The sequence below is a fragment of the Lepidochelys kempii genome, chromosome 27 (genome assembly GCF_965140265.1).
Source record: "Lepidochelys kempii isolate rLepKem1 chromosome 27, rLepKem1.hap2, whole genome shotgun sequence".
Classification (NCBI taxonomy): Eukaryota; Metazoa; Chordata; order Testudines; family Cheloniidae; genus Lepidochelys; species Lepidochelys kempii.
The window spans coordinates 14174935-14202221 of record NC_133282.1 but is presented as its reverse complement, the minus strand read 5'-3'; the positions used below and the strand labels follow the sequence as shown (position 1 = coordinate 14202221).

General features: G+C 52.0%; 2 protein-coding genes across 9 annotated transcripts; one reads left to right on the top strand and one right to left on the bottom strand.

The window, feature by feature from the left end:
- Positions 1–320: 320 nt before the first annotated feature.
- SP2 (Sp2 transcription factor) lies at positions 321–24811 on the top strand. 4 transcript variants are annotated; one of them, XM_073326296.1, is made up of 8 exons: positions 322–423; positions 4318–4480; positions 9289–9365; positions 9999–10952; positions 11604–11904; positions 14754–14928; positions 15057–15250; positions 15713–16988. In XM_073326296.1, exons 3-8 carry the CDS (start codon positions 9303–9305, stop codon positions 15811–15813), a joined length of 1788 nt encoding a protein of 595 aa, XP_073182397.1. In that variant the 5' UTR covers positions 322–423; positions 4318–4480; positions 9289–9302; the 3' UTR covers positions 15814–16988. The 4 variants fall into 4 exon arrangements, with proteins under 4 accessions (XP_073182396.1, XP_073182397.1, XP_073182398.1 ...); XM_073326295.1 differs by lacking the exon at positions 4318–4480 and having other exon boundaries at positions 321–423; XM_073326297.1 differs by lacking the exons at positions 322–423; positions 4318–4480; positions 15713–16988 and adding exons at positions 4499–8772; positions 24629–24811.
- On the bottom strand, positions 18321–27286 carry LOC140904062 (uncharacterized). 5 transcript variants are annotated; one of them, XM_073326298.1, is made up of 7 exons: positions 27220–27286; positions 25773–26056; positions 23346–24016; positions 22624–22694; positions 21739–21984; positions 20803–21049; positions 18321–19420 (listed from the first exon to the last, which is right to left on the bottom strand). In XM_073326298.1, exons 2-7 carry the CDS (start codon positions 25985–25987, stop codon positions 19311–19313), a joined length of 1560 nt encoding a protein of 519 aa, XP_073182399.1. In that variant the 5' UTR covers positions 25988–26056; positions 27220–27286; the 3' UTR covers positions 18321–19310. The 5 variants fall into 5 exon arrangements, with proteins under 5 accessions (XP_073182399.1, XP_073182404.1, XP_073182403.1 ...); XM_073326303.1 differs by having other exon boundaries at positions 20819–21049; XM_073326302.1 differs by having other exon boundaries at positions 25773–26053; positions 27220–27275.
- Position 27287: the final 1 nt, after the last annotated feature.

Here is a 27287-nt window from a genome sequence, read left to right as displayed (position 1 = left end):
AATCCCGCCTATTTTTAGTCCACTCCCCCCCCCCCCGCATTCACTTGTCAATCAATTACCAGTGGGCGATAGTTTGGTCTTCCGTCTATTGGTAAGCCGCATCGTCAATCAGAAAGCCGTCTTTCTATTGATCTCCCAGATCCGTCCGTCATTCTCAAATGAGCCGCTCATTGGTGCAGCTGGCACTCCATCACTGGATCCGATTGATCGGCGGAGACGCCAATCAGGGGCTTGTGGCTCTTGACTGGGCACTGCCAGTGTGTCCGCGCTCCCATTGGCCAGGGAAGGTGCGGATCGGGTGGGGATTGGCCGTATGGCAGCCGAGGGGGCGGGGCGTTCAGGGCGGTGCCCGGGCGGCCGAGGAGGAGGAAGATGGCGCCGTGAGGGGGTCGGAGCCGCCGCCGCCGCCTCCGCTCCAGCCGGGTCTGTGCACTTCGCTCACCCCTGCCCGGGGCGGGGGGGGCCGGGCGGGCAGAGCGCGGGAGCTCCCGCCCCGGGGCCCGAGAGCGGGGGCGGGGCCGGGGCCGGGCCTGGGCTCCGGGGCCCGGGCAGCGGGGCGGGAGCGGCGCCGACCCGGGCGGAACGGGGACCCGGAAGGGGGCGTGGGGCTCCCTGCTCCGCCCTCCCCGGGCTGCGGGCGGGCGGCGCTTCCGGGGCCCGGGAGGAGGCGGGGCGGGCGGGGATAACCCGCCTCCCTAAGAACCCGCAGCTCGTGCTGCGCCGGAGTCTCGGGGGGGAGGGGGAGGTTTGCATGGTCCCCCGGGGCATTGGGGGCTATCAGGGATGGTGGGGGGGAGGGAAGTTTGCATGGTCCCCCGGGGCATTGGGCTGGATATTGGGGGGCACTAGGGATGGGCAGGGAGGTTTGTATGGTCCCCTGCTGCATTGGGGGGGGTGGCATGGGGGAGGGAGGTTTGCATGGTTCCCCGGTGCATTGGGCTGGGCACTTGGGGGCCTTAGGGATGGATAGGGAGTCAGGAGATTTGTGTGGTCCCCCAGTGCATTGGGGACACTGGGATTGGGCAGGGGGCTCAGGGTTTGCATCGTCCTCAGTGTATGGGGATAGGGTGAGGGACATTGGGACCATGCCAATCTCCATACCCCTCAACCCCAAGTGCATTGAGGTGGGTGTGGAGGGCACTTTGTTCCTAAGGGCTTGGTGTGGCACCTTGGGTAAAGGGGTGAATAGGCTGCCCGGGGATGGGCATGGAGGGGATTAACTGGATATCTACTTCCCTACAGTACAGGAGGTATGGTGGGGGTGAAACTGACGGGGTTAGCAGGGGTGTGTGGGGATGTAGGGATTCTTGGTCCCTGGGTGCTTGGAGCTGGAGAACCTCACCTGCATGGGATGCTTTGGGAACCACAGTGTGCAGCAGGACTGATGCTGATGGAAGTCTCTGCAGGGCCTGATCACCCTCTCATTCCCTGATGCTGCTGGAGTCCCAAGGGCCATGTTGTGTTTACTATCAAGCAGTTAAAATATCCACACCCTCCAGATGTCTCCTACTGTCTGTTATAGGGAGGCTGTGAAGTACGAGTTTAGAGACCAGAGTCTGGGACCAAGTGACTCAAAACAATATCTTGGGGTTAGGACTATGTTAAATCTAACTTATAAGAGTGTGTGTGTGCAGGCATGTGCCTGGGAGCCAGTCATCTGCATAACATGACATATATATTGTCAAAGCACTAGTAGCCATCTATACTTTGTCCACGGTAGCACTCCCACTGTTACAGTACTATGAAACTGAAATAGTGGGGGATTTCCCTAAAAAGTCTATTGAGGACAAAGCAATACAGCACACTTAGTATAGCAAAGTAAAATGTAAGTCTTGTGTTGCCTTAGTGCAACCTGATGTGCTGGTTACAAATTTGGTTATAGTGAAAACTTTCTCCTTTGAGGGAAAAGAAGGTGTTACAGAATCAGAATTGATGATGAAGAAACTCCAGAGCTAACATATTGAAGTTTTGGTGCTAGAGAGACCACTCAGGTTAAACATTGTATCTTAAAAACAGTTTGCCTTAGTGATAAACACTTAAGAATATTAGAGGGGTGCTGTTAGGTTGAAATTGACACATTTTTTAAAAAATGGTTTTTACTAGAGATCACCCTTTGAATTCCTGAAAATAAATTTTATTTAAAATTTTCAGTTCCCTTGTGGATATTTACAAGGGTCTTATAAATTAGTATAACTGGCACTAAAGAATAAGTAATATCTAGCAAAAAGAAATAAGGCACACATTTTACAGGGAGGATAATTAACCACTTGAGCAACTTATCTGTGGATGCAGTTGAGTTTCTATCACTTCAGATTTTTAATAAATCAGGATTGGATTCTCTCTCTCAGATGCATGCTTTACTTCAACCAGAAGTTATGGCTGGATGCTGAAACCATTTGGTGAAATTCTCTGGCCTGTGTTGTGCAGGGGGTCAGACTAAATCATCACAGTGGTCTCTTCTGGCCTTAAATTCATAATATTTGTTTCTCCTTTGCTAGCTGCCTCTATGTCAGTGTTCTCAACCTTTCTAGACGATTGTACTGCTTTCTAGAGTCTGATTTATCTTGAGTACCCCCAAGTTTCATCTCACTTAAAAACTGATTTGGTAAACAAGTAGACATAAAAATACAAAAGTGTCACAGCTCACTAGTACTGAAAAATTGCTGACTTTCTCATTTTTGCCATATAATAAAATAAATTTAAATATAAAATGGTACTTACATTTCAGGGTATAGTTTATAGAGCAGTATAAACAACTCATTGTTTATATGAAATTTTAGTTTGTACTGACTTCACCAGGGCTTTCATGTAGCCTGTTGGAAAACTAGGCAAACATCTCGATGAGTTGATGTACCCCCTGGGAGGTCTCTGCATACCTCCAGGAGTATGTGGACCCCTGGTTAAGAACTACTGCTCTACAGGGTAACAGTGAAACCAACTAAACACACCGTGCTTGCCAATCCACAGAGTAAACACACTGAAAAAATATTTTTCCTGTAACTTCTTTTTGGCTGTGTCTATACTGAAAATGCTACAACAGCACAACTGCAGTGGTGCTGCTGTAGTGTTCCAGTGTAAACGCTCGCTACAGCAACAAGAGGGGTTCTCGTGGTGCGGTAGGTAATCCACCTGCCCAAAAGGCTAAGGTAGCTAGATTGACAGAAGAATTCCTCCATTGACCTAGCACTAGCTACACAGGGGGGTTAAATTGGCTTATTACGTCTCTCAGGGGGGTGTGTGTTGCATCACAAGCTAATAAGAACTTAAGAACAGCCATACTGGGTCAGACCAAAGGTCCATCTAATCCTTATGAACAATTTTACTAAGATCCATTTTTTCTCCATTAGCCTTAAATTTTGGACCTAATCTATCTGGCAGTCCTATTAAATGTAGAACTAGAGCTCTGCTCACCTACCCAATGTGCAGCTCCAAGCATCTTGTTGACACTAAACAAATAATACATAACCATTGTGAAGAATTGAGAAATAAAACCAAAATCTGACTTGTGGGTTTAGGAATTATTTTTAAATTTCCTGAATCTGCTGTCTGACTGCAGTAAACATATATTTCTAATCCTCTGCAAAAGAGGAAGCTTCTGTCCCCATCTTTCAATTGGTTTAACATCTTATTCCTTTTTAGGCCTGTCCCCAGTAAGAACAGAGCCATGTTACCTAAAGCTGTGATTTGGTGAGGTCAGCTGTAGCCACATGTACAAAGGCTGCTTTTGGTTAGGTGGATGTTCCTTTGTGTTTTTTATTTCCAGTGTAGTTTCTTTCACACATGAACTCCAGCCATGCAACGTGATCCATATGGGTGGGAAGGATGGTTCAGTGGTTAGGGGGCCAGCCTGGGAACTGAGAATTGTGGGATTAAATCCCTGTTCCACCACAGACTTGCAACCTCAGGCAAATCACTCAGCCTCTCTGTTCCTCAGTTTCCCATATGTAAAATGGGGGCAATACTTTCCTACCTCAGAGGGGTGTTGTGAGAATAAATATATTAAAGATTGTGAGGCACTTGGATCCTACAGTAATGTAGTAAGTACCATAGATAGATCTTTTACACCTGCGTAGTCTTCATATCTCTGTAGAAGACTGCCTGCGTAGACCAGATTGCAGGACTTGGAGACATGTTTTGCCACTTGTGGTACTGAGTATTGATAGGTGTGTTATGTAAGTATTTGCATAGGCTCTTTATACTGAGAAGGAAGTTGTGGGTACAAAGGAAAATTTCCTGATGGCAGAGCTTCAATGAAAGGGGCTAATTATCATTAGGGGGAAAAAACCCAAACCACTCTTCCCTTTATATCTTTTGTAGAATGTTGAAGATAATGGCAGAGTTTCAAAAAATTAAGTCTTGTGACAAGTGAAGCAGTCGCCTTTCAGAAAACCTACCAATCGTGCTGGTGTGAATGTTCCAGCTGGCTTCTAACAGGCGTTACTACTGGCTGGAAATGGGTTCTTATTGGCTGGCGCGATTGGTAAGTTTTCTTGTTCTTGTTGTGCAGCTTGATTGCTCAGTTTGCAGTTCGGTGGAGTTTTTAAATGCATTCTAAACTAACGAAGAGAGCTGTTTAGCCTGCATGCTTAAAGACTCGGTATCTGGACAGTTAGCTAGTACCTACGTGTCCCTGTTTGTGTATCCGAGGGCAGGAACAAGTCCTAATTGTATTTGCTCAGATAACTTGATAAAAGAAACAACTCTTCAGCCAGCAGTCTTCCAAGGCAGAGAGCCAAAGTACAGTGGGAATGGGGTGGACAGAGAGGTTGTAACTTTGAGTGAGCGCTCTCTGACAGGTTCAAGGGGTGTTCTGTTCCGTTTGGCACTTGACTGTAGTTGTGGGTTTACAGAAGGGCAAAGTGACTCTGAATTGTTAAGTGACTTCTTGGTGAATAAGTGAGTAGCTCACAGCAAACTGCTGTTAGATGATGACAAATGCTGATAGTTTGCCAAGGAGGAACTTCTCCTGCTTCTCATAAAGGTCTGTAGCCCAGAAGACTACAGGCTTGGAAACATTTACTCTAGTAAATTATGGTTCTGTCCCCAAATCTGAATTGGACAGAGAGATGGGCTCCTGGAAGTTGTGTTTAAGTAGCCCATTGGTCTTACCATGCTGTAAGTGGATTTGTACTCTGCTGCCTTTTCAAAATGTCAAACTGTCACCAGGGGATGTTGGGAGGAAATGTTTGGGTGACAGATTAACACTGGGTTCAAACAGCAAACACAGAGAGATGACTTTTCTCTCCACATTTATCCCCCTAATTGATTTATAAAGGTTAATGACACCCCCCCCACGCCCCTTTAATGTGTTTCATTTTTTGGCCTGGCTTAATGTCACTCATGTGCCATCCAAGAAATTAATCCATAGCAGTTCCTGCTTCTGCTGAAAGGGAGGGTACAGTCATTTAGGTTGGGCAGGAGTTCAAGCCCCTGGTTTTCTGGGAAAAATCTACCCTTTTATCAAAGGCCAGCGAGCTGGGCGCTAACATCTGATGCTTCGGTGGCTGAGAGGTTACCACAGTGAATGAGCAAGAGTGGCTTGAAGGGAATGGATGCCCTTCTGTCAGAACTGGTGCAAATAATTTCCATCTGATGATGTCCCAGGTTCTGGGATCTCTAAACTGGCTCTCTGTGAGGATTTATGCACTTGGCCATGGCAGGATGTGAAACAGCCTTTGTGTAGCTTTGGGAGAAGCCTGGAGTCTTTCCTTACTCAGTGTTGAACTGTCTGCTTTTGGGAAGTGGACTCCTTGGTGACTTGGCTTGGAACCCGCTAGCTCAGTTTGTTTGCTACTCTCTGTTTGGGGAAACGTTCGGCATTGCTCAGAGAGAAGTTTTGTGTCTCTGCTGACCAACGATAGTTTTAAAGACTGGTCAGTAACATTCAGGGCAGTCAAAACAGCAAACAGGAGAATGAGGGCAAAGGACATTGACGTTACTAAGTGTTATGGGTTTAATTGCATCTGAAATATATAAATAGCGTTTCTCCTAGCCCTGAGCTGTATTGAGATCTTATGACTGGCTCCTGTGTTGAGTAAAGTGTAGACACACACTGATTCCTAGAGCTACTCCTTACACTGATAATCAAATTAAGCAGCACAGTATGTTAATTCACTAGGTCTCTCCATTGACCTACCTGTAAGAAATACTGATGTAATTCAGTTATATTTACTATTTATTATTTATACTGTGGTAGCCTGCAGGAGCCCCAGTCACTGACCCTGGCCCTATGGTGCTAGGTATTGTACGGACAGAGGGTCCTGCCCCAAACAGCTTGTCATCTAGAGATAAGACATGAGACAGCAGGTGAATACCAACAGATTGGGGAGCAGAAGGGAACAATAAGACAGTCCTGGTCAGCATGATGGGCAGTGGCCTTAGCACACCAGCCGCCTAACCGTTGTCAAGTTTTTTAGAGGCATCATGGCCTAGGAGAGTTTGCAGGAGGTCAGGGGGGTGGCTTTGCGGATGGTTACAGATATCCTCCTTCCATACGTGAGAGGCAGTGTGGAAGAAAGTACTATCAAGCACTAGTCAAGAATATCCACCTTGTCTGAATCACCGGAGAAGTAGTCAAATCTTGTAGCTGGTGGTAAATAGCCCCAGGGTTCACACTCCTGGCATGTCAAGACTGTATTCCTTTCCTCCCATCTTTTCATAGGCTGAGGCAGACTGAGCTGTCATGTGCGGTGTGTCTCCGATTGTATAGAGACCGTGCCTGCCATTCTGTTTCTCTCCCATTGTGGTGTCTTCCTTTACACTGTTACTTAGGGTGTTGGTTGCTGTTCTTGGGGGGTGTGGATACTGCATCCTTGATTTGACTGCTATGGCTCATGGTGTGTGCAGGGTGCATGGGTACTGTACATCTCCCCAAGGTTGGGAGCCGAAGCTGGAGAGCTGCCTACCCATTCTGAGATCATTCCATGCTTTGCTGTGAGGACCCGTCTCCTTGTAAATGGGCTGATTTTGCTCATAGCAGCAAAGCGAAGCAAACTGGAACTAAATGCTTCCCCTCCCTATTAGCTAAGACTTGGCTTCTCCATGTCATGAGTGGATCACTTTTCTTGGACTTCAGCATTTGCCTTCTGCTTACGGGGAGGCCGTGTCTTCACCAGGGGGAAAAAAGGTGGTTTTGAATCATTTGTTAGTATGCTAGTGTGGACTTAGGCAATTGTTGTTTTTACAAGTGTTAGCTAGTCGAGATAAACCGTAGGCCCTCCCCGCATTCATCTCGACACTTGTGAAACTACAGACTGCCTTGTCCACACTGGCATTTTACCATGTGGTCCAAAACCAGCCTCTTTTTCCTTGTGCAGATGCAGCCTTTGGTTGGGGCTAGTGTATTGTCAGTGTTTCTGAAAGAGGATGCCAGACCTTTAGGCTGAAGATCACCCCTCCCTTTGTCTCTCTGAGATGGGAGAGTGTCTGTGAACACCCATATTCCTCAAATGTCCATAACTCCCCATTTCAAATCCGTACCCTGCCAGTGATTGTAACGCAGAGAGTTTGGGCTTAAAAAAGCTCCTACTGGCATGTCTTCTAGGTAAATATTATCAAGCTATTGAGCCATACCAAGAATGTTAGGTGGGATGACCGGGGAATTTGCCAAAGGAAATATCATGGACAAAATGTCTTCTCCAGGACAAAAGACTCTGCAAGTTCTAAGGATTTAGGAGGGTCTTTTCCTGGCTTCACTGTATTTAAGCCTGTAACAAAGCAATCCTTTCTGCTGTGCTCGTTGCAACCTTCCTCATTCCCTTCTGTCTCGCTGGAGTCTGCAGCATGAGCGTTAGGGCTGAGAAGTTGAGAACTTGCCCACTCCTGTCAGAAGGGTGTTAGTGGAGAAGCGCAAGTATTTCCATTAAGTGCTAACAGTATTAACCTTTTCACTGCTGACGGTCATACTGGAAACCTCCAGCGAGTGCTGGACCTGTCAGGTTCTGATGCTGTGTAACAGGAATATAGTATCTAATCAGAGTATTCAAATAATTGAGATGGTTGCTACTGCAGGCTCTGCTTCCATCTGCTAAATGTGTCAAACAAGCACTTTTCTTACCCTGTCTCCACCTAGTGTAGCCTCATCCTTGTCCTGAGCTCTTCTCTCTTCCTATTCAGTTGCCTATTTCAAACCCTGTGTACTCCACTCTCTAGCTTTGGCTCTCATGAAATCATCCGCCGTGCTTTCTTGTCCTTTTGTTTTGCGTGCTGCAGCTATATGTCCTCCCTGTCCATCTGCACATTAGCATTTTCCTTTCGACCTCCCGCAGTTGCACTGCAAGCAGGGGACCTCCAGCAGAGAGTTATCCCATAATTGCATAATGACTTCTACACATTCTGCACCAATAACACACCAAAGTAATCGGCACTGACTCTGTTTCCAACCCAAAACAGCATTAAAACTTTACCCTGATAGAAAACTTCAGGTATGTCTACACGGCAAAAAAAAAAAAAAAAAAACCATGGCAGTGAATCTCCGAGCCCAGGTCCACAGCCTCGGCACTGAAAACAGCAGTGTAGACTGTTTGGACTCCAAAGCCCAGGGAGTGGGGTGGGCTTTAGAGCCTGAGCTCCAGCCCAAGCCAGAATGTCTACATGGCTGTTTTTAGTCTATAGACCCAGGCTCGGAGACGCCCTGCACAGGGGTTTTTTGGCAGTGTAGACATTCCCTTGGAAGCAAACAGAAGGCAACATGGACCTGCAGAGAGAGTACTGGACTGGGAGTCAGACCAGAGGATCTACTCTTCTTTCTGCTGCTGATCTTCATGGCCTCGGGCAAGTCTCTGGGCTTCCGCCCACCCTTTCTCTGTCTGGTCTGTGTAGACTGTAAGCTCTTCAGGGCAGGGACTATCTGTCTCTTCCTCTGTGTTTGTAGAGTGCCCAGTGCAGCAGAGCCCCAACCTCCATGCAAGGCCCCTAGGTGCTGCTAAGACACAAATAAATAATCGAGGAAGTCCATCCATTTCCCTCTGTCTTCTGATCCTTTGCTTCTGTTTGCTGCCCATGGTGATGTAATGGTCCCTTCTACCATTAGCAACAATCCATGCAAAGGTTGAAATAACAAATTGCGAATCGATAAAATCCCACTTCATATGAAGGCGCATGCTGCCAGGAACTGAGCCATTCGTTGCGTCAGCGCTGATGATTTTGGAAGGCAAGATTAGTTCAGAGGACGGACGCGTTATGTGACTCCTTTAGGCGTCGGGGCTGGGGGTGATGCAGAAGGGTGAGAACTACTCCTTGTTGTCAACGTTAGCCTTACTCCTCCTCCTGTGTGTTTCCTCCCTGCAGGTCAAGAGGACAATATGGCAGCCACTGCGGCAGTCAGTCCTAGTGAATACCTGCAGCCTGCTGCCTCCACAGCACAGGTGAGAGGGCGACTGCGTGGCTCCTTACTGTGGCATTGAGAACTGCGGGGGACACACCACGCACAACTGTGTAATGTGCTTGTGAAACCGTTTTGCTAGTGGCTGCTTTACTGCGCCCTCAGGGGATCAGCATCTCCTGCAGAGCTTCCTCCCCTGTCTCTGTAGAGGTTGGTGCTGTTGATTTGGAAGGAAGGGTGGCCTTGTAAATAGGGCTTTGGAGCGGAGCCCGCGAGCAGCTCCAGAGCAGTGGAGCTGCAGGTTTTTGCCTGGAGCTGGAGTGGAGCCGGAGCACAGCTCCAAAGCCCTGCTTGTAAAACACAGGACCGGAAGCCAGGTCTCCTGGTTTGTCTTCCTAGTTCTGCCACTGAGTCACTTTGTGGCCTTGGAGAAGTCCCTTCCCCTCTGTGTTTCATTTTCCCCATCTGCTTAATGGGTCTAGTAACACCAGCCTATCTCCGAAGGGGGATGTGCTTTGAGATCAAAGGCACTGGTGATGGGTAAGGAAGATTCTGACAGCTGTACAGAAACCTTAGAAGCTTGCTTTGTGTTTACATCACCTCTGAAACTGATCTCCTGCATCAGCTGAACCAACTCAATTCGAACCCGTCTCTTCATTCCTGTCTCCTCCTCTAGGACTCTCAGCCATCTCCACTAGCCCTGCTTGCAGCGACATGTAGCAAAATCGGTCCTCCTGCCGTGGAAGCCGCCGTCACTCCTCCGGCCCCTCCTCAGCCCACACCTCGAAAACTTGTCCCCATCAAACCCGCACCAGTTCCTCTGGGTTCCAGTAAGAACAGCTTTGGGATCTTGTCGTCGAAAGGGAACCTCTTCCAGATCCAAGGGTCTCAGCTTGGGACATCCTATCCTGGGGGGCAGCTGGTTTTTGCCATTCAGAATCCAACCATGATCAACAAAGGGGCCCGCTCGTCTACGAACATCCAGTACCAGACTGTCCCTCAGATTCAAGCAGCAGGGGGGCAGACCATACAAGTTCAACAGAACCTAGCCAACCAGATTCAGATTATTCCCGGCACTAACCAAGCGATCATTACCCCCTCCTCTTCCACGCACAAGCCTGTGCCAATCAAGCCGGCTCCCGCGCACAAGGCCGGGGCATCGTCTGTGCAGAGTGCAAGCAATGTTGTCAAGCTGACCGGTGGCGGCAACATGACACTAACCCTGCCAGTTAATAACCTGGTGAATGCCGCGGACCCTGGCGCTCCGGCTCAGATCATAGCCGAGAGCCCGTCAAAACCCTGTAAAAAGACTAGAAAGAAAGCCATGTCACCAGCCCAGACGACAGCCATGGCTGTGGCCGAGCAAGTGGAAACAGTGTTGATAGAGACTACGGCAGATAACATAATCCAGGCAGGAAATAACCTGCTGATAGTGCAGAGTCCTGGCTCAGGCCAGCCAGCGGTGGTGCAGCAGGTCCAGGTGGTCCAACCCAAGCAAGAGCAGCAGGTGGTACAGATTCCCCAGCAGGCCCTGAGAGTGGTCCAGGCGGCCTCTGCCACACTCCCTACCGTCCCCCAGAAGTCCTCTCAGAACTTTCAGATCCAGGCAGCTGAGCCAACTCCTACGCAGGTACCAGGTCCTTAACCCTTTCTGGGGGGTACATCTGTGTCTGGGAGATCCACCGACGATCAGTGACTCAGCTGGTGGTGTGTAAGGAAAGGCAGAGTGGCCGGGGGGTACTGCATGAGATAGGAATCTCTTTGCAGGCGGGGTTTGTGTTTAGAAATACCTGGGCAACTTCTCCTTTCAAGCTATGTATTGGAAGCCCAGACTTCCATGTTATGCAAGCATGGTGGTTTGATGTGTCGCGAGGGAGGTGGAAGGCGTCTTTTCGTCTGTTGTAGGGAGAGGGGTGGATGTGACTGGTGTGTGGCAAGCAGTCACCTTCCTATGTGTTAGAAGCCTTTCTTGTGATGGATCCTTGCAGGACTTGCCTTATTTTTACATAGCCAACTCCTGATTCTTGACTGATCATGACTAGGTGGAGAGATCCAGGGCGGCCCCAGCGCTGGGAGGGCACAGAAAACCCCTCTCACAGGCTGGCCGTAGTGTACGTTAATTACATTTAATTCCTCGCGAATTGCGGACTTACTATGGTGGCGTTGGGTGTCCTGGACCCGAAGCCCATCGTCCCAATCCTGTGAGTCACACGGGGCCGTATTTGTGCTCTGGCTAAGCGACGGCTGGTCTGAGTCCTTTCCCGTTTCCTTCTTCCTTCAGGTCTACTTCAAAACACCTTCAGGGGAGCTGCAGACCGTGCTACTTCAGGAAACCCCGGCTGTGACGGTGGCCCCTTCTCCCACCTCCTGCAGCAGCCCCATGTCCCGCAGTGCCCAAGCAGGAGGAAGCTGCAAAAAGCCAGCTGCCCGCAAAGAGCGCCCCCTGCCGAAGATCGCCCCTGCTGGAGGCATTATCAGCTTGAACGCCGCCCAGCTGGCGGCTGCGGCCCAGGCGATGCAGACCATCAACATTAACGGTGTCCAAGTCCAAGGCGTACCTGTCACAATCACCAACACCGGAGGTGGGATATGCACTGTTACACCCTAGTGCTAGGGATGTGATGTGTGCTGATTGGGGAGGTGGGCGGGGTAGGGGGGGAAGAAACTATCTGAGCTCCCAAAGCCTTAAAGGTTCTGGGGGCCAGGAACTTCCTCGCTGGCTGCGTAGATTTCATTTGGATCTTAAGCCAAGCCCTGGTGCCCGTGACCGAGTACTTCAGAGTGTTAACTGTCCTACAATTCTATAGCCCCTTTTGTCCCAAAAGATCCCTCGTTGTATCTCACTGCAGCCCTAGGGAGGCCTCGCCTGATAGATCAGCTGTGCTGAGCCCCAGACTCTACAAGGGTGCTTCACAGCCTCTCTGAGCAACCAAGTTAATTAATGAAAGCAGGGATTGATAGTCACACCTGTCTGAGGGCTGACTTGCTCTGTTGGGTCCTGAACCAATCTCCCGAAAGTCCTGGTAGATGTACGGACCCAGTGAGTTTTAAGCTCACCTACTTATCAGACCACCCCGAGACTAGAGGCAGATGGTTTGGAGAGCTGGAATTCCTGCTTTGTCCTAGTCTATCCCTGTCAGGTGGTATGAGAGGGTACTGTACCAGCCCTCCTGCCGATTTCCATCTTGATTCTTTTGCCTTTCAACTGCCTGTTGTTTAGGCAGCGGCTATTTAAAACAAAACCATTAGTGCTAGAACCCAAAAGCTTGGAATCCCAGTTTCCAAGCAGTGTAAAGCCTTCATCTCTTCTCTCCAGCACAGGGGTTCTCAAACTTCACTGCACCACAGACCCTTCTGACAAGAAAATTACCATATGACCCTGGGGGAAGTAGGGGGCTGGAGACCGAGCCCCGCCATCCTGGGTGGGGTTGGAACTCGGCCTTCAGCTTCAGTCCTGAGCCCCAGCAAGTCTAATGCTGGCCCTGGCGACCCCATTAAAATGCGGTTGCGGCCCACTTTGGAGTCCCGGCCCACGGTTTGAGAACCACTGCTCTAGCAGGTGGTGGGTTATTCCCTGCCACAATCACATGGGGAAGGCTACTGCGAAAGTGCTTCCAGTAGTCAGACCACTACAGATGCTTTCAGGATCTCTAAAATTTTCCAAGCGCTGGTCACGGACTAGTGATGAGAAAGAAATCCAGTGAATTCTGAGTGGCTGAGCATCCCAAGCCATGACAGCTCCTGCTTCATAATGCCCTTGCTGTTCAGTTCTGGACACAGCCCTGTGTCCTCTTCTTAGGGCAAGTGACTTTCCTACCATGCCAGAGAAAATATCAAAACCACAACTGCCATCCTGCATTTGTGCAGGCTGGAAGTAATGGTGAGTCTTAGCCCAGTCTCCAGATCTCTTTAGCAACAGAGAGTTTGCAAATACTGCACTGCATTCAACTCCTCCTGTTCCAAGGTGGCATTGCAGACATAGACACTTCCTTTCATAACTGACTTCGGAGAATCATGGCTCTGTGGTGTGCTCCATCATTGCCTGCATCTGCCCCCAGCCAATGTGGTAGATCGACCTGTTGCTCTCAGTGGCACGTTTCTGCATTCCAGAGCTCAGCTGGGAGGCGTTTGCTGCAGGAAGCATCAGGAAAGGAAGTTCTGTCTGGGAAAAGGCAATCTGTTTTCTGATCCAGAAAGACCTGCCAGAGGGCTTCTTCCTCAGCAGGAAGTGGCAAGATTCCCAGCTGGATTTTTAAGTTGGAAGCTGTCCTTCCTCGCTTGGCTAAACCAAAGCAGTGTAAAATACAGAACGGTTGCTAAGTGAGCTGCCATGATTTGTGGCTTGCACACAAATCTGTCCCGAAACCAGCAAATAAATGAATCGGCACTGGCCAGATGTTCACTCCTGTCTGCATCATCCACCGTGGTGTAGTGGTTTCATGGTAAATTACCAGCTACCAGCTGAGGAGGCTAGTCCTGAGATGATGATGGAACCTTCCACCTCAAGGGTTGCAAGTTCAGATCCAGCCCAGGCTCTGCAGGGCCTGCTGGCTGTTCCATACGTGAGATGAGTTGATGGGTGTCTCAGCCCTGTTTCCACAGTTGGCGCTTATTGGCCACTTGCTTGGAGGGCCCCCATGGTGAAGCCAAGCACTGTGGAAGCTGAGCTGCCCTCTCTGCTGCAGAGAAAGGATCCCTGCAGAGCAGTCTTGAGGCCTGCTGAAGGGAAAGCATCTGCTCAGTAGCTACAGGGCTTCGGTCTGAAGAGGCGCTGAGCTGACCTTTTTCAGCAGCATTGAAGGATGTTGGATTTCCGTCACCCAGGGGCCCTGGGAGGATCAATTCCACTCGCTGACATTGACATCAGTTTTCTTCTTTCCAGCCCCCGGCGCGGCCCAGGCTCCCGCGTCCCTGAAGCCGGAGCTTGGAGCTGGCCCCTCAGGGTGCCAGGTAAGTCCCATTTTTTTTGTAAATATATTGCACGTTTTTTCAAAGTTTCTTTTTCGTTTCCTGTTCCGATTGTTCCCCCCCGCCCCCAAGGGTTAAATTGAAAACTTTGAAAAACCGCACAGTATATTCAGAAAAAAGGGACTTGCCTCCCCCTTAAAGGGCCAGCACCACAGGGGGGTCCAGGGCCGTTGGGACACTGCATACTAGGGTGGCACAGAGGAGAAAGGAAGCAAAATCTGGGGGTGCTGAGTAGGGACTGGTCACATTATTGGAGCTGGTTCCTTTCCCTTTGCCAGGCCTCCCTTTTAAGGATTTGATCTGCTTAGGCAGCTGGAGCATTGCCTGTGTGGGGAATATGGGAAAAGAGGCGTGTACAACGCCAGCAGCGAGACGTTTGCGTCTCCGCTTGGGGTTGGGGGTCTCCCAGGGGAACGCCGAGCAGCAGCCTTAATACCCTTCTCCCTCTGCTTCTCACCCGCAGGCCAGCAGCAGCTGACAGTCCAAAACGTGTCTGGCAACAACCTGACCATCAGCGGCCTGAGCCCAACCCAGATCCAGCTGCAGATGGAGCAGGCGCTGTCCGGGGAGATCCAGCCTGGGGAGAAAAGGCGGCGCATGGCATGCACCTGCCCCAACTGCAAGGACGGGGAGAAAAGGTGAGCGGGCAGATGGGGGTGGGACAGGTGATTGTCGGGGGGAGAGACAGACAGTGCCAGCCATCTCTGCCCCTCCCCGCCCCCACATCAGCAAGAGTAACAGTCGCGATGGTTTCCTGTCCCTGCAGGTCAGGGGATCAGGGGAAGAAGAAACACATCTGCCACATCCCTGAGTGCGGCAAAACTTTCCGCAAGACCTCGCTGCTGCGGGCCCACGTCCGCCTGCACACGGGCGAGCGCCCCTTTGTCTGCAACTGGGTCTTCTGCGGGAAGCGGTTCACGCGCAGCGATGAGCTGCAACGGCACGCCCGGACGCACACAGGTCTGTTGCCCGCCGCACCTGCTCCCCATCTCCCGTGTCCCACCAGGAGAGCCCTGCCGTGTCTCGGAGCTGGTCTTGTGGGACTGTCTCCCCCCTCTCCTGCTTCCGCTTCACCAGTAACCCCAGAGCATGCTGCCGCCTTGCCCGCCGAGCGCTTTGCTGACTAGGCGATGGGGAGGGGGGCTCCAGAGCATATGGGGTCTCTGCTGCTTTCGCGTCGCCCCAGCTGCAGCTTGGCACAGATCCGTCATCTCCCTGCAGGGGGAGGGACGGGGCGTTAGCTGTACACACGGGGAGCTGGGCGGGAAGGGGAGCATGCATCGGTGCATTCCCCCTTCCCGGCATGAGGACGCAACACGCGCCCTTCCGGGCGTAAGTCTAGAGCTGGAGCGATCGAGGCTCGGCTGCAGCAGCAAGCACTGGCCTCTGGCGCGTTGAACGTTGCTCTTGTTTCCCTGGCAGGTGATAAGCGTTTTGAGTGTGCACAGTGCCAAAAGCGCTTCATGAGAAGTGACCACCTGACGAAGCACTATAAAACCCACCTGGCCACCAAGAACTTGTAGGGTTAGCGGCAGCCAGACGCGGGGGCCGCCAGCTGGCCCTCGAGCACTGGCTAAGCCCCGCACTGCCATGGACAGTCCCCGGCATGGGTACGGCGTAGGGGTTGGGCAGACGGCCAGCCTGGGACTCCAGAGCCGTAGTCGCGCTCCTGGCTTTGATACCCTCCCAGAGGTGTCTGCGCGGGGAGAGGAGTCATTGCTGATCTTCCTTCCTCGGAAGCCATCCGCCTTCCAGCACAGTCCTTGGGAATCCAGCTCCTTCCTCCGCAGAGCGCGTCAGAGCCGGACATTGATTGCACGGGCCGGGACGAAGGGGAAGCCCTTATTTCCAAAGGAAAATGCTAACGTGGGTGCGAGCGGCAGATGCTCCTCGCTGCGTCGCGGGCTGGGGGGACTGAACAAGCCGTGCCGTGCCATCCTCATGTAAACGGAACAAGGATGCCGGTGAAACTTTCTCACGGTGCCCCCCCATTCCCTGCGCTTGTGAAGCTTCGACACAGCGGGGGGCAGCACTCCACAGACAGCCCACCTGGCGCTCTGCGGCACATTCCTACTTTATATTTAAAATCTATAAATATCTATAAATATCTCTCTCTATAAACTCCTTTGGAAGGCCCTTTTTTTCTATGGAAATTGTTGCCTTATGCTCCCAGCTCCCAAGTATGAACACTGTGTATCGTGAGTGCTTTTTTTTTTTTATTATTTAATTGAGCCCGTTTAATAATCTGCCCTCCCAATCCTTTTCCCTCCAAAGTTCTTTTCTAATTATGAATTGAAGAGGTTTTTTTCCTCTCCGCTGATTTATTTTTCCTTTTCATTTCTCAGTGACATGGCATTTCCTTTTGAATCTTGGATCTTTAAATCCTCTTTTGCCCATAATGCCAACCTCCACCCCCACCCCCGGCAGCCCATCACTGTGTATAGTGTATATTGTATCATAGACTATATTGCTTCCGTGTTTACTACATGTTTCAAAAACATATGGCTTGTTATTTTTGAGCTTTTAAATTAAAAAAAAAAATCCACTTTATTTTTTAGTTGTAACTGCTTGAGGTATGTTTTATGAATTAAGTGACAGATCTGTTGTTCTTTATTAACGATGTAACTGGCTGGCTGGTGAAGAGTCAGCCAAGAGTTTTTTCTTGCTAAATAAATTTAGTCGCCAGAGGCAAACCCAGCATGGGAAGCAAAGGATCCTTTGTCTTGTAAGCGTGACGCCTGGTAAAAGGGACCAGTTTTTGGGGAGTGGTGGGGGGTGACCAGGTCAGTTGTTTGTATCACAGTAGCACCAAGAGACCCGCTGAGATTTCAACCCCATCCACTGGAGCCACCTACATTGTCTCTGCCCCAAGGAGCTGACAATCTACCTAGACAAGGCAAAAGCTGGGAGGAGAAAGGTCGGGGCACAGAGGGGAAGTGACCTGCTCAAGGTCAGTGGGAGAGCTGGGAATGGAACCCAGGTGTCCTGAATCCCAGGCCAATGCCCCACCCACTGGACCACACTGTTATTTGTAGTAGGGCTCCATTGTACTAGGAGCTGTGCGTTAGAATAAGAGACAGTCCTTGTTGCAAAGAGCTTTCCAGTTGCTGCCCACTGGCTTTTGTCTTTTGGAGCATCTCTCCATCCTCCCAAGCTTCACCCAAAAAAGGATCCCGTTGGTACAGTCAGGCCGGACCTCAGAACCATCTGTGGGTCTGTGAGTCCTTCCCTGGATAGGGCGACACAAGCTTTACCCTCTAACCTGCCTGACCTTGGGAAATGAGCTGCTGGTTCCCCACAGACGAGTGTCCATGTCGAGAGGACATGGGGCATGGGACATTCTTAACCAAAAATCAGATGGAGGAGGCTCGGCCCTTTAAACCCCCTTCTCCAGGGCAGGGGCAATGCTGGGGAAGCCCTGGTGCTGTCCCTGCTCCGGATACCCGAAGGCCTTCAATCAAGCCCCATTCACCAGCACTGGGCAGGAAAAAGTACAGTTGATGACTTTCAAAAGCTGCCCGGTGACCTGGAGGGCAGGGGAAATTGCTCAGGAACTGGAGTCATTGGAAAGTGTCCCACCACCTCCGTCCCTCCCCCTCCACACACACGCTGCCCCTGCTGTGCTCTGGTAGCATCTCCTGGAAGCAAGAGAAGGATCCTCTTAAAGGAGCCAGCTTCAGCGTCCGGGGTCAGCTCACCCTCGGAAATGGGAAGGTGGGAATTGCTCCATTCTGAGCCTGCCAGAGGAGGCCAATAACTGCACCAAACGGGCCACTTTGAATTCTCTTTCAGGTCACCCGACAGAGACGTTCAGGCTGAATCGTGGCTTGGGAGTGGGGGGAAGCCCTCCTGCCCCAGATGCTGTACGATGGAAAGAACTCCTGGTTAAAATTACCCCGCCTGTTTTGGCTGTGTCTACCGTAGGCAGCTTAGCGCTACTTCTAATCTCTGTGACAACCCTAGAGACTATAAATTCCTCCATGCTCCCCCTCCACCCTCAGCATGGGGAAGCAGGCGGGAGAAACAACTGTTACATTCCAGCCTTTATTAGGGAAATTGGGGGGAGAGGAAAGATTATTTTATTTACAAGAACGAATATTTATGGGAACTTTCTTTACGGGGGGGGGGAATAATGCCTCGCCAACAGTTAAATTATTACACCTACAATGAGCAGAGAAATTGCTTTTTGAGCCGCACCGTGAGCCTCCGCATGAGAGCAGACCTTGCCCTGTGGGAGGGAGATGAAATCCCCCCACCACCACCACAAAGACTAAGGCTCTGAGTTAATCTACAGGCCCGGTCGGTTAAACAGTCTGGTAAGAACTGTTTCAAAGCAGAAGTTCCCCTGCTCTGGCCAGAGAGTCCAGTGCCGTGACTGCAGCCTGGACCCCGTTCCACTGCCAGCATTGTCCCTCTTTCAGTCCGATGTGAGGGGAGAAGAGTTTGCCCACAGGCGGAGGAGAGGGCCGCAGTGTTAATGTTCAGCGTCACGGAGCCGGGATTCCTGACTGGAGCTGGCCAGTTTTGAAAGAGGACCGAGATTTCCCATGGGTGAGTGCAGCGTCCCAGTTGGGATCAACCCTCCCTCCTCAGGGACTCGTTAGAACGGAACATCAGAGCTCTTGTGCCAGAACGTACCCGCCAGCTCTCTTCTCCCCCAGGCGCGGCAGATCCCAGATGCTTCCTTAGAAGGCGTTAAGTCTCCCCTCCCCAGGAATGCACGCACCGAGGTCTGTATGCTAGGACTGAATGCCCCAGGACGGCCACACAGCAGGCGCTTCAGGCCTTGTGGTGCATGTACTAAACTGCACCACGGCGGCCCCCGTAACGTCTGCTGGGAGGGGTGCGTTACCTCCACCATGCTCACCCCCAATGCAGCTGTGTGGGAGGGGACCTGGGCCACCAGCACCGCTGTGTCGATCTCCCGCCAGCGTACGTCGGAGTAGGGGGCGATGGATCCTCTGAGGAGCGTCTTGGGAGCTGGCAGCTGGTTCGCCGTTGTCTCGATGGACGTTGCCGTCTACTCCATTTTGATGATCATTTTTTTGACCGCCCTCCGGGAGGTGCCGCACTTGCTGTTGATCACGGCGTTGAAGTTGCAGCTCTTGCCGCACACTTTGGTGACGTACTCTGGAGGAGAGTGGGGAGGGCAGAGAAGTGGAGCAAAAAACCAGCGTAGTTCTGGCTTTTTCTGAATCCACTGAGATGAATCACGCCAGATCCCATCATGCAAAACCCACGCTCACCCGCAATGCAGCGTGTGGGACCCAGACAAGGACACCATGCCCCTGGTCCTGCACTCTCATCCCTGATGTGCTACTAACTTGCTCTGCGACCTTGGGCATCACCCATCCAATCTGATCTTGCATTTAGCACGGTGGTATCTTCACCCTCTGAGTCTGAATCTTTTGCTGCCGAACGGGGTGGTAATCCCTACGTCACAGGAACTGCGCGAGGGTGGCTGATTAACTAGATCAGAAACGCTAGTGAGTTGAAGGTGTGTAAAGTGCAGGGGGCGAGACTGGCAGGCGTGACTGGGGATCTGGGCTGCCTTGGCTTGTGGGTGCCCAATCTGAGACCCCTTGACTCAGCACCAGCACTCTGAAAATCAGGACCCTTTCAGGTGCCTCGAGTGGACCCTTTCTGGAAACCTTGGCCTGCATCTCCTGTCAGAATTGTTCCGGCGTCTCTGCCTGTCCAACCCAGGCACACAGCTTGGGGTATTAAAACTAACCCTCTCTTTCTGCAGCCTCACGTGCATCTCACCACTAATGCTGGGTGGTTACGTTTTGTAATTCGCTGGGTCAGGCCCAATGACTTCCTTGGCAGTAACAACGCTGCTGCGTTTGGGGGTCCTGAACTACGGCAGAAGGGAAAGTTGTACCAGCACGGATGAGGGTACGGATAAAATATATTCCCAAATAGCAGATTGGAGGCTTCGAGGGGCTGGGAATGGGCTCTAAGCATTTCTTCTCTAGGTCCCCAATTCAAATCAAGCCCGGCTCGCCAGGGACTGAAAATCATTATCTCCCTGGGGCCAAGGTGAAAGGAGTGGGGCGGCTCGGTCCTCTTGTCAGTAGGCAGCTAGTCCCAATCCTCAGCAGCCATCACCACCTGGCATTAACTGGCCAGCTCTGGCAGTCTCATCAGGGGAGCTGAGAACTGAACAGGCCATGCAGAGGGGAGAGGCTGCCCGAGGAAAACCCCAAGCAGGCCTGAGTCCTGTTGGCTTTGCTATGGGACGGATGCTTGAACTGCCCCTGCCTGCGCTATCCGCCAGTTCTGTGGATCCAGTCTCAGGCGGTCCGACTTTGTACCAAACAGAACCCCTCCTGCTGGGCAAGGACAATGGAGGAGGTGAGCAGAAGAAACCCATCGGCCAGGATCAAACAGCGTCATCCTGTCCCTTTTGCAGGGGATCGATACTATGCGCGCTCTCCACCCTCTGCGTCGTTGGGAGCCCCAGCCTCACCCCATCTCCCGCCACAAAGCCCCCTACCCACCCCCCCTACCTTTGATAGCATTTACCACAGCGACCGGCAGGCGGATGGGTTTCTCCATGGTCGTGTTGTTGTGGGCAATGCGCTGGCCGGTGGCCGAAGATCTGGCGAGCGTCTCCCGGGAGAAGAAGTAATCCAGCAGGCGCCTGGTCATCAGCTTGGGCTTGTCGGTGGAAACCTGCGAGAGGTCGTCCAGCTGGTTGTGGGTGATGTAGACCCCCGAGTTGGGGATCAGCTCCAGCTTGGGCCTCCCATTCTCCTAGGGCAAAAGGAGAGAAGCCCCTCGTCATTCCGCTCTTTGTGGGTGCCTGAAATCTGGGGAGACTCAGGCAGACCCCCCCGGGTAGGCTAAACGAGCGACAGATGCTGGGCTAACCCCAGCTGTCCTTTCTCAGGCCCAAGCCCATGGATCTCAGTGAGGGGATATCAGCCCCCATTTTACAGATGGGGAAACTGAGGCACTGAAAGGTTGAGTAACTTGCTTCGGGTCACACAGCACGTTACTGGCAGAGCTGGGAATACAACCGAGGAGTCCTGACTCATCTCCTGCTCTAACCACTAGCCTACACTCCATCCTACAGCCAGGATTAGAACCCAGGATTCTTGCCTCCCTGCTCTAGTCACTCACCTGCACTCCTGCCTTTAAACTGGAATTTAGGCAAGGGCCTACTTAAAATAGGGCAGGAAGGTGTTTGTCCGAGAGCAGCGGCCACACTGAGAACTGCAAGCTGAGTGCTGCAGAGCACCCCAGATACTATAGGGCAAACCTGGAAGGGTAGGGATGGTTCTGGCGCCAAGGAGAAAAGATAATGCCCAATCCCCCCTCCCTCCCGAGGCGTGTGCGCCACCCCCAATTATGGCCAGTGCCCTCCCGGGGTCCCATTAGGCAGTATCCCCATGCAGTCAATGAGCAATGGCCCACATAGGAGCTGATCGCGGATCACCCACCTCCACAGGTGATGCCCACACTGGGGTGCCATCGGGCAGCATATCTTGTACGTTCTCCTCCCATAAGCAGGTGGCATCACTGAGCGTGACGGGGCTCCCCGAGCTGTCCTCTGTGCTGATCCAGGGTGGGAAGCTGCTTGGGACCCCAGCTCGCATCCTCCAGACCGGGGGGCTTTTGGGGACCTCAGCTGAGGTGCACCTCTGCTCCCCCATATTGGGAGAGGAGAATGGCTGGAGGCCATTGGCCTGCAATAGGAACGAATGCGTGGGGATGCCACACACAGGGATGCGTGGTGGAAAAACTGGGTGACGAATGAGCTATCCCTTTCTGCCTCCACCCCTTCCCGCCTCCCAGGAGAGGACAGGTCCTCCATACAACTCTGACCCAACCTGCTTTCAGTTCTCTGCTCCTCAACACCAGACAGAAACTGGAGGGTGTTCAGAGAAGAGCAGGGTCCTGGCTGGAGAAACTGAGCTAAATCATTGAGGCTTGGCTAACAGGAGGACGTGATCAGAGGCTGTGAAGGGGGGAAACACCAAGGGGGTGCCCAGGAGACTCGGCTTGCCCCTGCAATGATACAATAGGGTTTAACTGGGATATGGGGGGGTGCGGGGGAGGGAAGAATGACAGCAGAGAGTGTGGGATCATCTCCCCAGGAGCAAAATCCCCCCATTGTCTGGAATATTTAAAATTACAGTGGGCCACGCCCTAGAAAATGTTCTCCAGGACCGAGAGGCTGGGCAGATGGGCTCGAATGGGGTTTCTTCATCTCCGGCCTCTCTGATTCATATGCACCCTTGGAAGGGAGACAAGCCAGGGAAGCGTTTTGCCTCCAAGGTGCTGGTAGCTACTGCTCGGACAAGGGTAGACACTGGGGCACCCACCTGCAACGCCGTGTTGCTCTCCAGCAGCCCCACCAGGCCCTTCAGGAACTGGATGTTGCTCTCGTTGATGTCTGGGGAGAGACAAGCACACAGAGACAGAACTGAGCATCGCAGAGGCCCATGGGAAACCAATTCCATCCCTGGCCTGGCCTCAGGCTGAGCTGGGTCTCACGAGAGTCCCAGGCACACACGCAGAATAGGGGTCCTTCCCTATCCACCCTGGTGCCCACTTCTTGCCCAGAGTTCCTACAGGTGCCTGTCCCTTGATCCCAGCCCAGGGGCCTCTCTACAGAGCTGCTGGCCGTGCTCTTCTCTCTTGGCAGAACCGCTAGAGTTCCAGCCACCCCACTCGAGCTGGAGGCAGGACCCCACGGAACGCGCAGGGGGAGGCCAGAGTCTGCTACCAAGCCTTGAGCTCACACACAGGTATTCCCAGCTCTGACCTAGGGACATGGGCTTTGCCCAGCTGGATCAGACCATTGGTCCATCAGGCTGAGCTGCTGCATCCAGCTTGGGCCAAGGCCTGACACCTCAGGATAAGGTGACGCCCCCCCACCATACACGCTCTGATGCCTCTGGCCGGCTGGGCGCCTTTTTAAGTGGGGAATGTAGAGACCAGCAGAGGCCTTGGAGCCCGAGATCGGGTTAACGCCATCAGAGCTGGCATAGCTGCAAACTGCCTCCACGATGCTAAGGCAGGAAGGGAAGGAGGATTCGGTTACCAACACAGCTGTTTCCGGACCGCAGCACTGTCCTGGCTGCCGCTGCCCCTGCCCCGTTCCTGCTGGAGAGGAGGTCGTTCTGCTCCTCTAGGTTCCGCAGCTGGCTCTTCAGCTGCTGGTTCTCCAGCTCCAGCTCCTTGATCCTCCTCTCCTGCCACATGGCGGCCTCTTCCCGAGAGGCGAGGAGATTCCGCAGCTCGGCCATCTGCAGCTCCAGCTCCTTGACCAGCTCGGCGTATAGACCCGTCACCTTGCTCGCTTGGCTGCTAATGCTGCTGCCTCCTGAGGGAGCTCGGCCGCTCCATGGGCAGCAATCCTCGAGTCCGTAATTCAGGGATGGAGACTCCAGTGGCTCTGGGCTGGGCCTGTAGAGCACCGAGGCCCCAGAATGCGTGGCTCTGGGATTGTCCAGAGTCCTGGTGTGTGGCAACCCGTCCTGGGGACGTCTGCTGTGGAGATCCAGGCTATTGCTCTGAAGGATGTGTCCAAAGGGGGATGGGCCCTGGGGCTGTGGCCCGCTCAGCGCACGACGGAAGTGAGAGACAAGGCTAGGACTGGCCTCGGGTCCATTGGAGAGCCTGGGTCTTTTCCGGTTCTTGACCTCCTCTTCCACGCACAGCAGAGAGTGGCTGGGCCTCCCAAGGCTGCTCAGGGCTCCATGGGATTGGGCGCTGGAAGCAGACAAAAGCCAAAAAGAAGAGATTATAATTAAATCACATCTTTCCAGCCCTTACTGTCTCCAAATACTGTACAAACGGTGTGTATGCACATGTGCGCATGCAGCAACCACATCACCCACCAGTGAAATGCAGCCACCTCTGGGGTGGTATGTGGCAGCTGTTTAACACAGCAATTTATGGGAGGAAGTGAAGGAGAATGTTATATCCACTTGAAACTCCAGGGGGAATTTCTGGAGGTAGATTGGAACCGCTGGAACTCCACCACTGGGCAGGCTACTGGGGCTAACTCTTGTGAAAAGTTCCAGAGGGTCTTTAATGGCCACAAGCCTTCAGGATTGTGGCTTTCGGTGAGATTCAAAAGACAGCGTATTCAAAGACCGTCTGACTTTGGTGAGCATTGCAGGGACCTTGCACTAATACAAAAACCTAAACTAATGCAAAAACCTCCTGGTATGCTGCCAAATCACCAGCACTGGGGTGGTCCGTGGAAGTCTCCTAGACAAAGACTAGGCTCTGCTTAGCTTGTGAGATCAGACAGGTCCTAATGACAAAGAGCTCTTCCATTTTCTCCCCAGCTAAAGCTATTGTATTCACTCTATCTAGGGACTTAGATGGCCCTCTTCACTGCAGCATCAGAGCACCTCACCCTTATTCATGGACTCAGATTCCAACGCCAGAAGGGATCATTGTGATCATCTAGTCTGACCTCCTGTACAACACAAGCCAGAGAACTCCCCCAAAACAATTCCCTGATCAGATCTTCTAGAACAACGTCCAGTCTTATTTTAAATTTGGCAGTGATGGAGAATTCACCATGACCTTTGGTAAATTATTCTAATGGTTAATGATCCTCCCTATTAAAAATGTACACCTTATTTCCAGTCTGAATGGGTCTAGCTTCATCTTCCAGCCGTGGGAGCATGCTAGACCTTTCTCCGCTAGATTGAAGAACCCATTATTAAGTATTTGTTCCCCATGTAGGTACTTACAGAATGTGATCAAGTCACACCTGAACCCTCTCTTTGAATCTATCACTACAAGGCATTTTCTAATCCTTTACTCATTCTTGTGGCTCTTCTTTGACCTCTCTCCAATTCATCTTCAGTTGTGGACACCAGAACGAGACTGTATCCTCAAAGCACACCTGGGATATGGGGGAAGTATTATCTCCACTTTATGGACAGGGAATTAAGGTTTGGGATTAGAATAAGCAGCCTAGAGATTCCACAGCAGAGATGGGTATAGAACCCAAGTCTAGCGCCCTATCTGCTACACTCACACGAGATTCTGAATTGTAGCTGCTGCTTTTGGGGCCCTGCAGAGTCATTCCCTAGGAACTGGGATCTAATGAGTGGGACCAGAGGGCTAAGGGAGCTGGGGCCTTTCCCCTGTTAGTTACAGTTCAAATCCAGCCCAGTGACTGCCAGCTGTTACCATCAGTTGGCTGTTCAAGGAATTGTAAGAAACAAGCTTCAGGGTCACAATTCAGTTCCTGCTGGGCAGGTGTCCCATAACAACAGCCACCATTAAAGCTGGAGGTGAAGTAGCTTGCCCAAGGTCACCCAACAGACCAGCAGCCAAGCCAGGAATTAAACTCAGGTCTGCTGAGTCCCAGTCCAGTGCTCTAGCCTCTAAGCCACACTGCGTTTTGAAAAAGTCACCGCAAGTGCCCCACTCCTGTGCCTTCCCACCAGTTCTCCGTGGGTCCAGCTGGGTGAATCAGTTGTGGCATGTCCCCACCTCCTACCTGGTACATTCTGGGGGGGCATGTCCTCGGGACTCCTGGAGCTCCAGCTCCTGGGGCTGCTGGAAGTCAGGGCTGCAGAGAGCAGCACCGTCCAGCCCAGGCTCAGATAGTTTGTACAGTGGGTGATCGTCTGGCTGCTTGCCATCTCCTGTCCCTTGCTCCATGGCCTGGAGGTGGCTCTGCAGAGCTTGCAGGTCAGTTACACCACCAGACATTGGCTCTCATCACCACAGCTTCCAGCCCCAATGAAACATAGTGGAGGAGAGGGAGGAAAACTCAACCTGCTGAAGAGAGAAGGGAGAGAGAGATGGGAAGAGACACCAGCAGGGAAAAAGAAATGGAGAAGGATTATATACAAATACCAGTTTTGATCTGACATTGTCCTAACACTCTCACCATTGGTCCTGTCGATCCAGCCCCCAATTTCTACCTCCCCCCAGCACCCACACACACATTCTCTGGGTTCAGGATTAGTTTAGCTTTCCGTCCTTCTCTCTGAGTAGCCCCATCACCCTTGCCTCTGACCCCTCTCCCCTATCTCCCTCCCCTCTCTCTGATGCACATGTTCCCCTCCTTGTCCCACATCTGATTCCCCAACCCCCCTGTAAAAACAGCCCTTTGCTTATTTTGACACCTGCTTCTCCCTCATCCTGTTCCTGTCTGGCCCTTCACTGCTCTCTGTTCCCTTCTCCTCCACCCTTACTAGCCCTGATTGCCCACTTTGCTCCCTCTTTGCCCTCTGTCTGGCCTCCTCCCTTTCTTGTAACCTCATAGAATCATAGGACTGGAAGGGACCTCGAGAGGTCCTCTGCACTCAAGGCAGAACTAAGTATTGTCTAGACCATCCCTGACAGGTGTGTGTCCAACCTGCTCTTAAAAATCCCCAATGATGGAGATTCCACAACCTCCCTGGGCAATTTATTCCAGTGCTTCACCACCCTGACAGGTAGGAAGTTTTTCCTAATGTCCAACCTAAACCTCCCTTGCTGAAATTTAAGCCCATTGCTTCTTGTCCTATCCTCTGAGGCCAAGAAGAACCAATTTTCTCCATCCTCCTTGTAACAACCCTTCATGTATTTGAACCTGTCTATTCCTGTCTCTTTTCCCCTCTTCCTTTCCTTGTCCTCTGCCTGACTTCCCTCCACTCATGACATCTGTCTGATCCCCATCCGCTCCTCCTCGCCCTAACTGAACCCACTTGTCTCCTGTCTGGAGCCTTGTCTGCCCCTCCCCCTCTGTTTTCCCCACATGTCCCCTGTCTGCCCCTTCCCTCTGTCTATTCCCCCCACATGTCCCCTGTCTGCCCCTTCCCTCCTTGCTCCTGTCTGTCTCCCCCACATCCCCTTCCCTCTGTTTCCCCCATATGCCCCCTGTATGGACCCCCCACTTCCGTCCCCCACCTCCTGTTAGCCACCCCCATCCTTCCCTCCCCCCCGGGACGCTGTACCTTTAACAGCCCCTCCATGTGCCTGTTTACAGCCCTGACACCATTTCCTGGTCCCCAAGTCCCGCCCC

Excerpts from the sequence above, each read along its gene's own strand:
- SP2 (XM_073326294.1), top strand. Across the intron at positions 14,929-15,056 it reads TGCAAGGACGGGGAGAAAAG|GTCAGGGGATCAGGGGAAGA; the intron begins GTGAGCGGGCAG and ends CTGTCCCTGCAG. Across the intron at positions 15,251-15,712 it reads GCACGCCCGGACGCACACAG|GTGATAAGCGTTTTGAGTGT; the intron begins GTCTGTTGCCCG and ends TTTCCCTGGCAG.
- LOC140904062 (XM_073326298.1), bottom strand. The coding sequence starts at position 25,987 with ATGTCTGGTGGTGTAACTGACCTGCAAGCTCTGCAGAGCCACCTCCAG. Across the intron at positions 22,695-23,345 it reads GTCCGGAAACAGCTGTGTTG|ACATCAACGAGAGCAACATC; the intron begins GTAACCGAATCC and ends GTCTCTCCCCAG. Across the intron at positions 21,985-22,623 it reads AGAGCAACACGGCGTTGCAG|GCCAATGGCCTCCAGCCATT; the intron begins GTGGGTGCCCCA and ends TTCCTATTGCAG.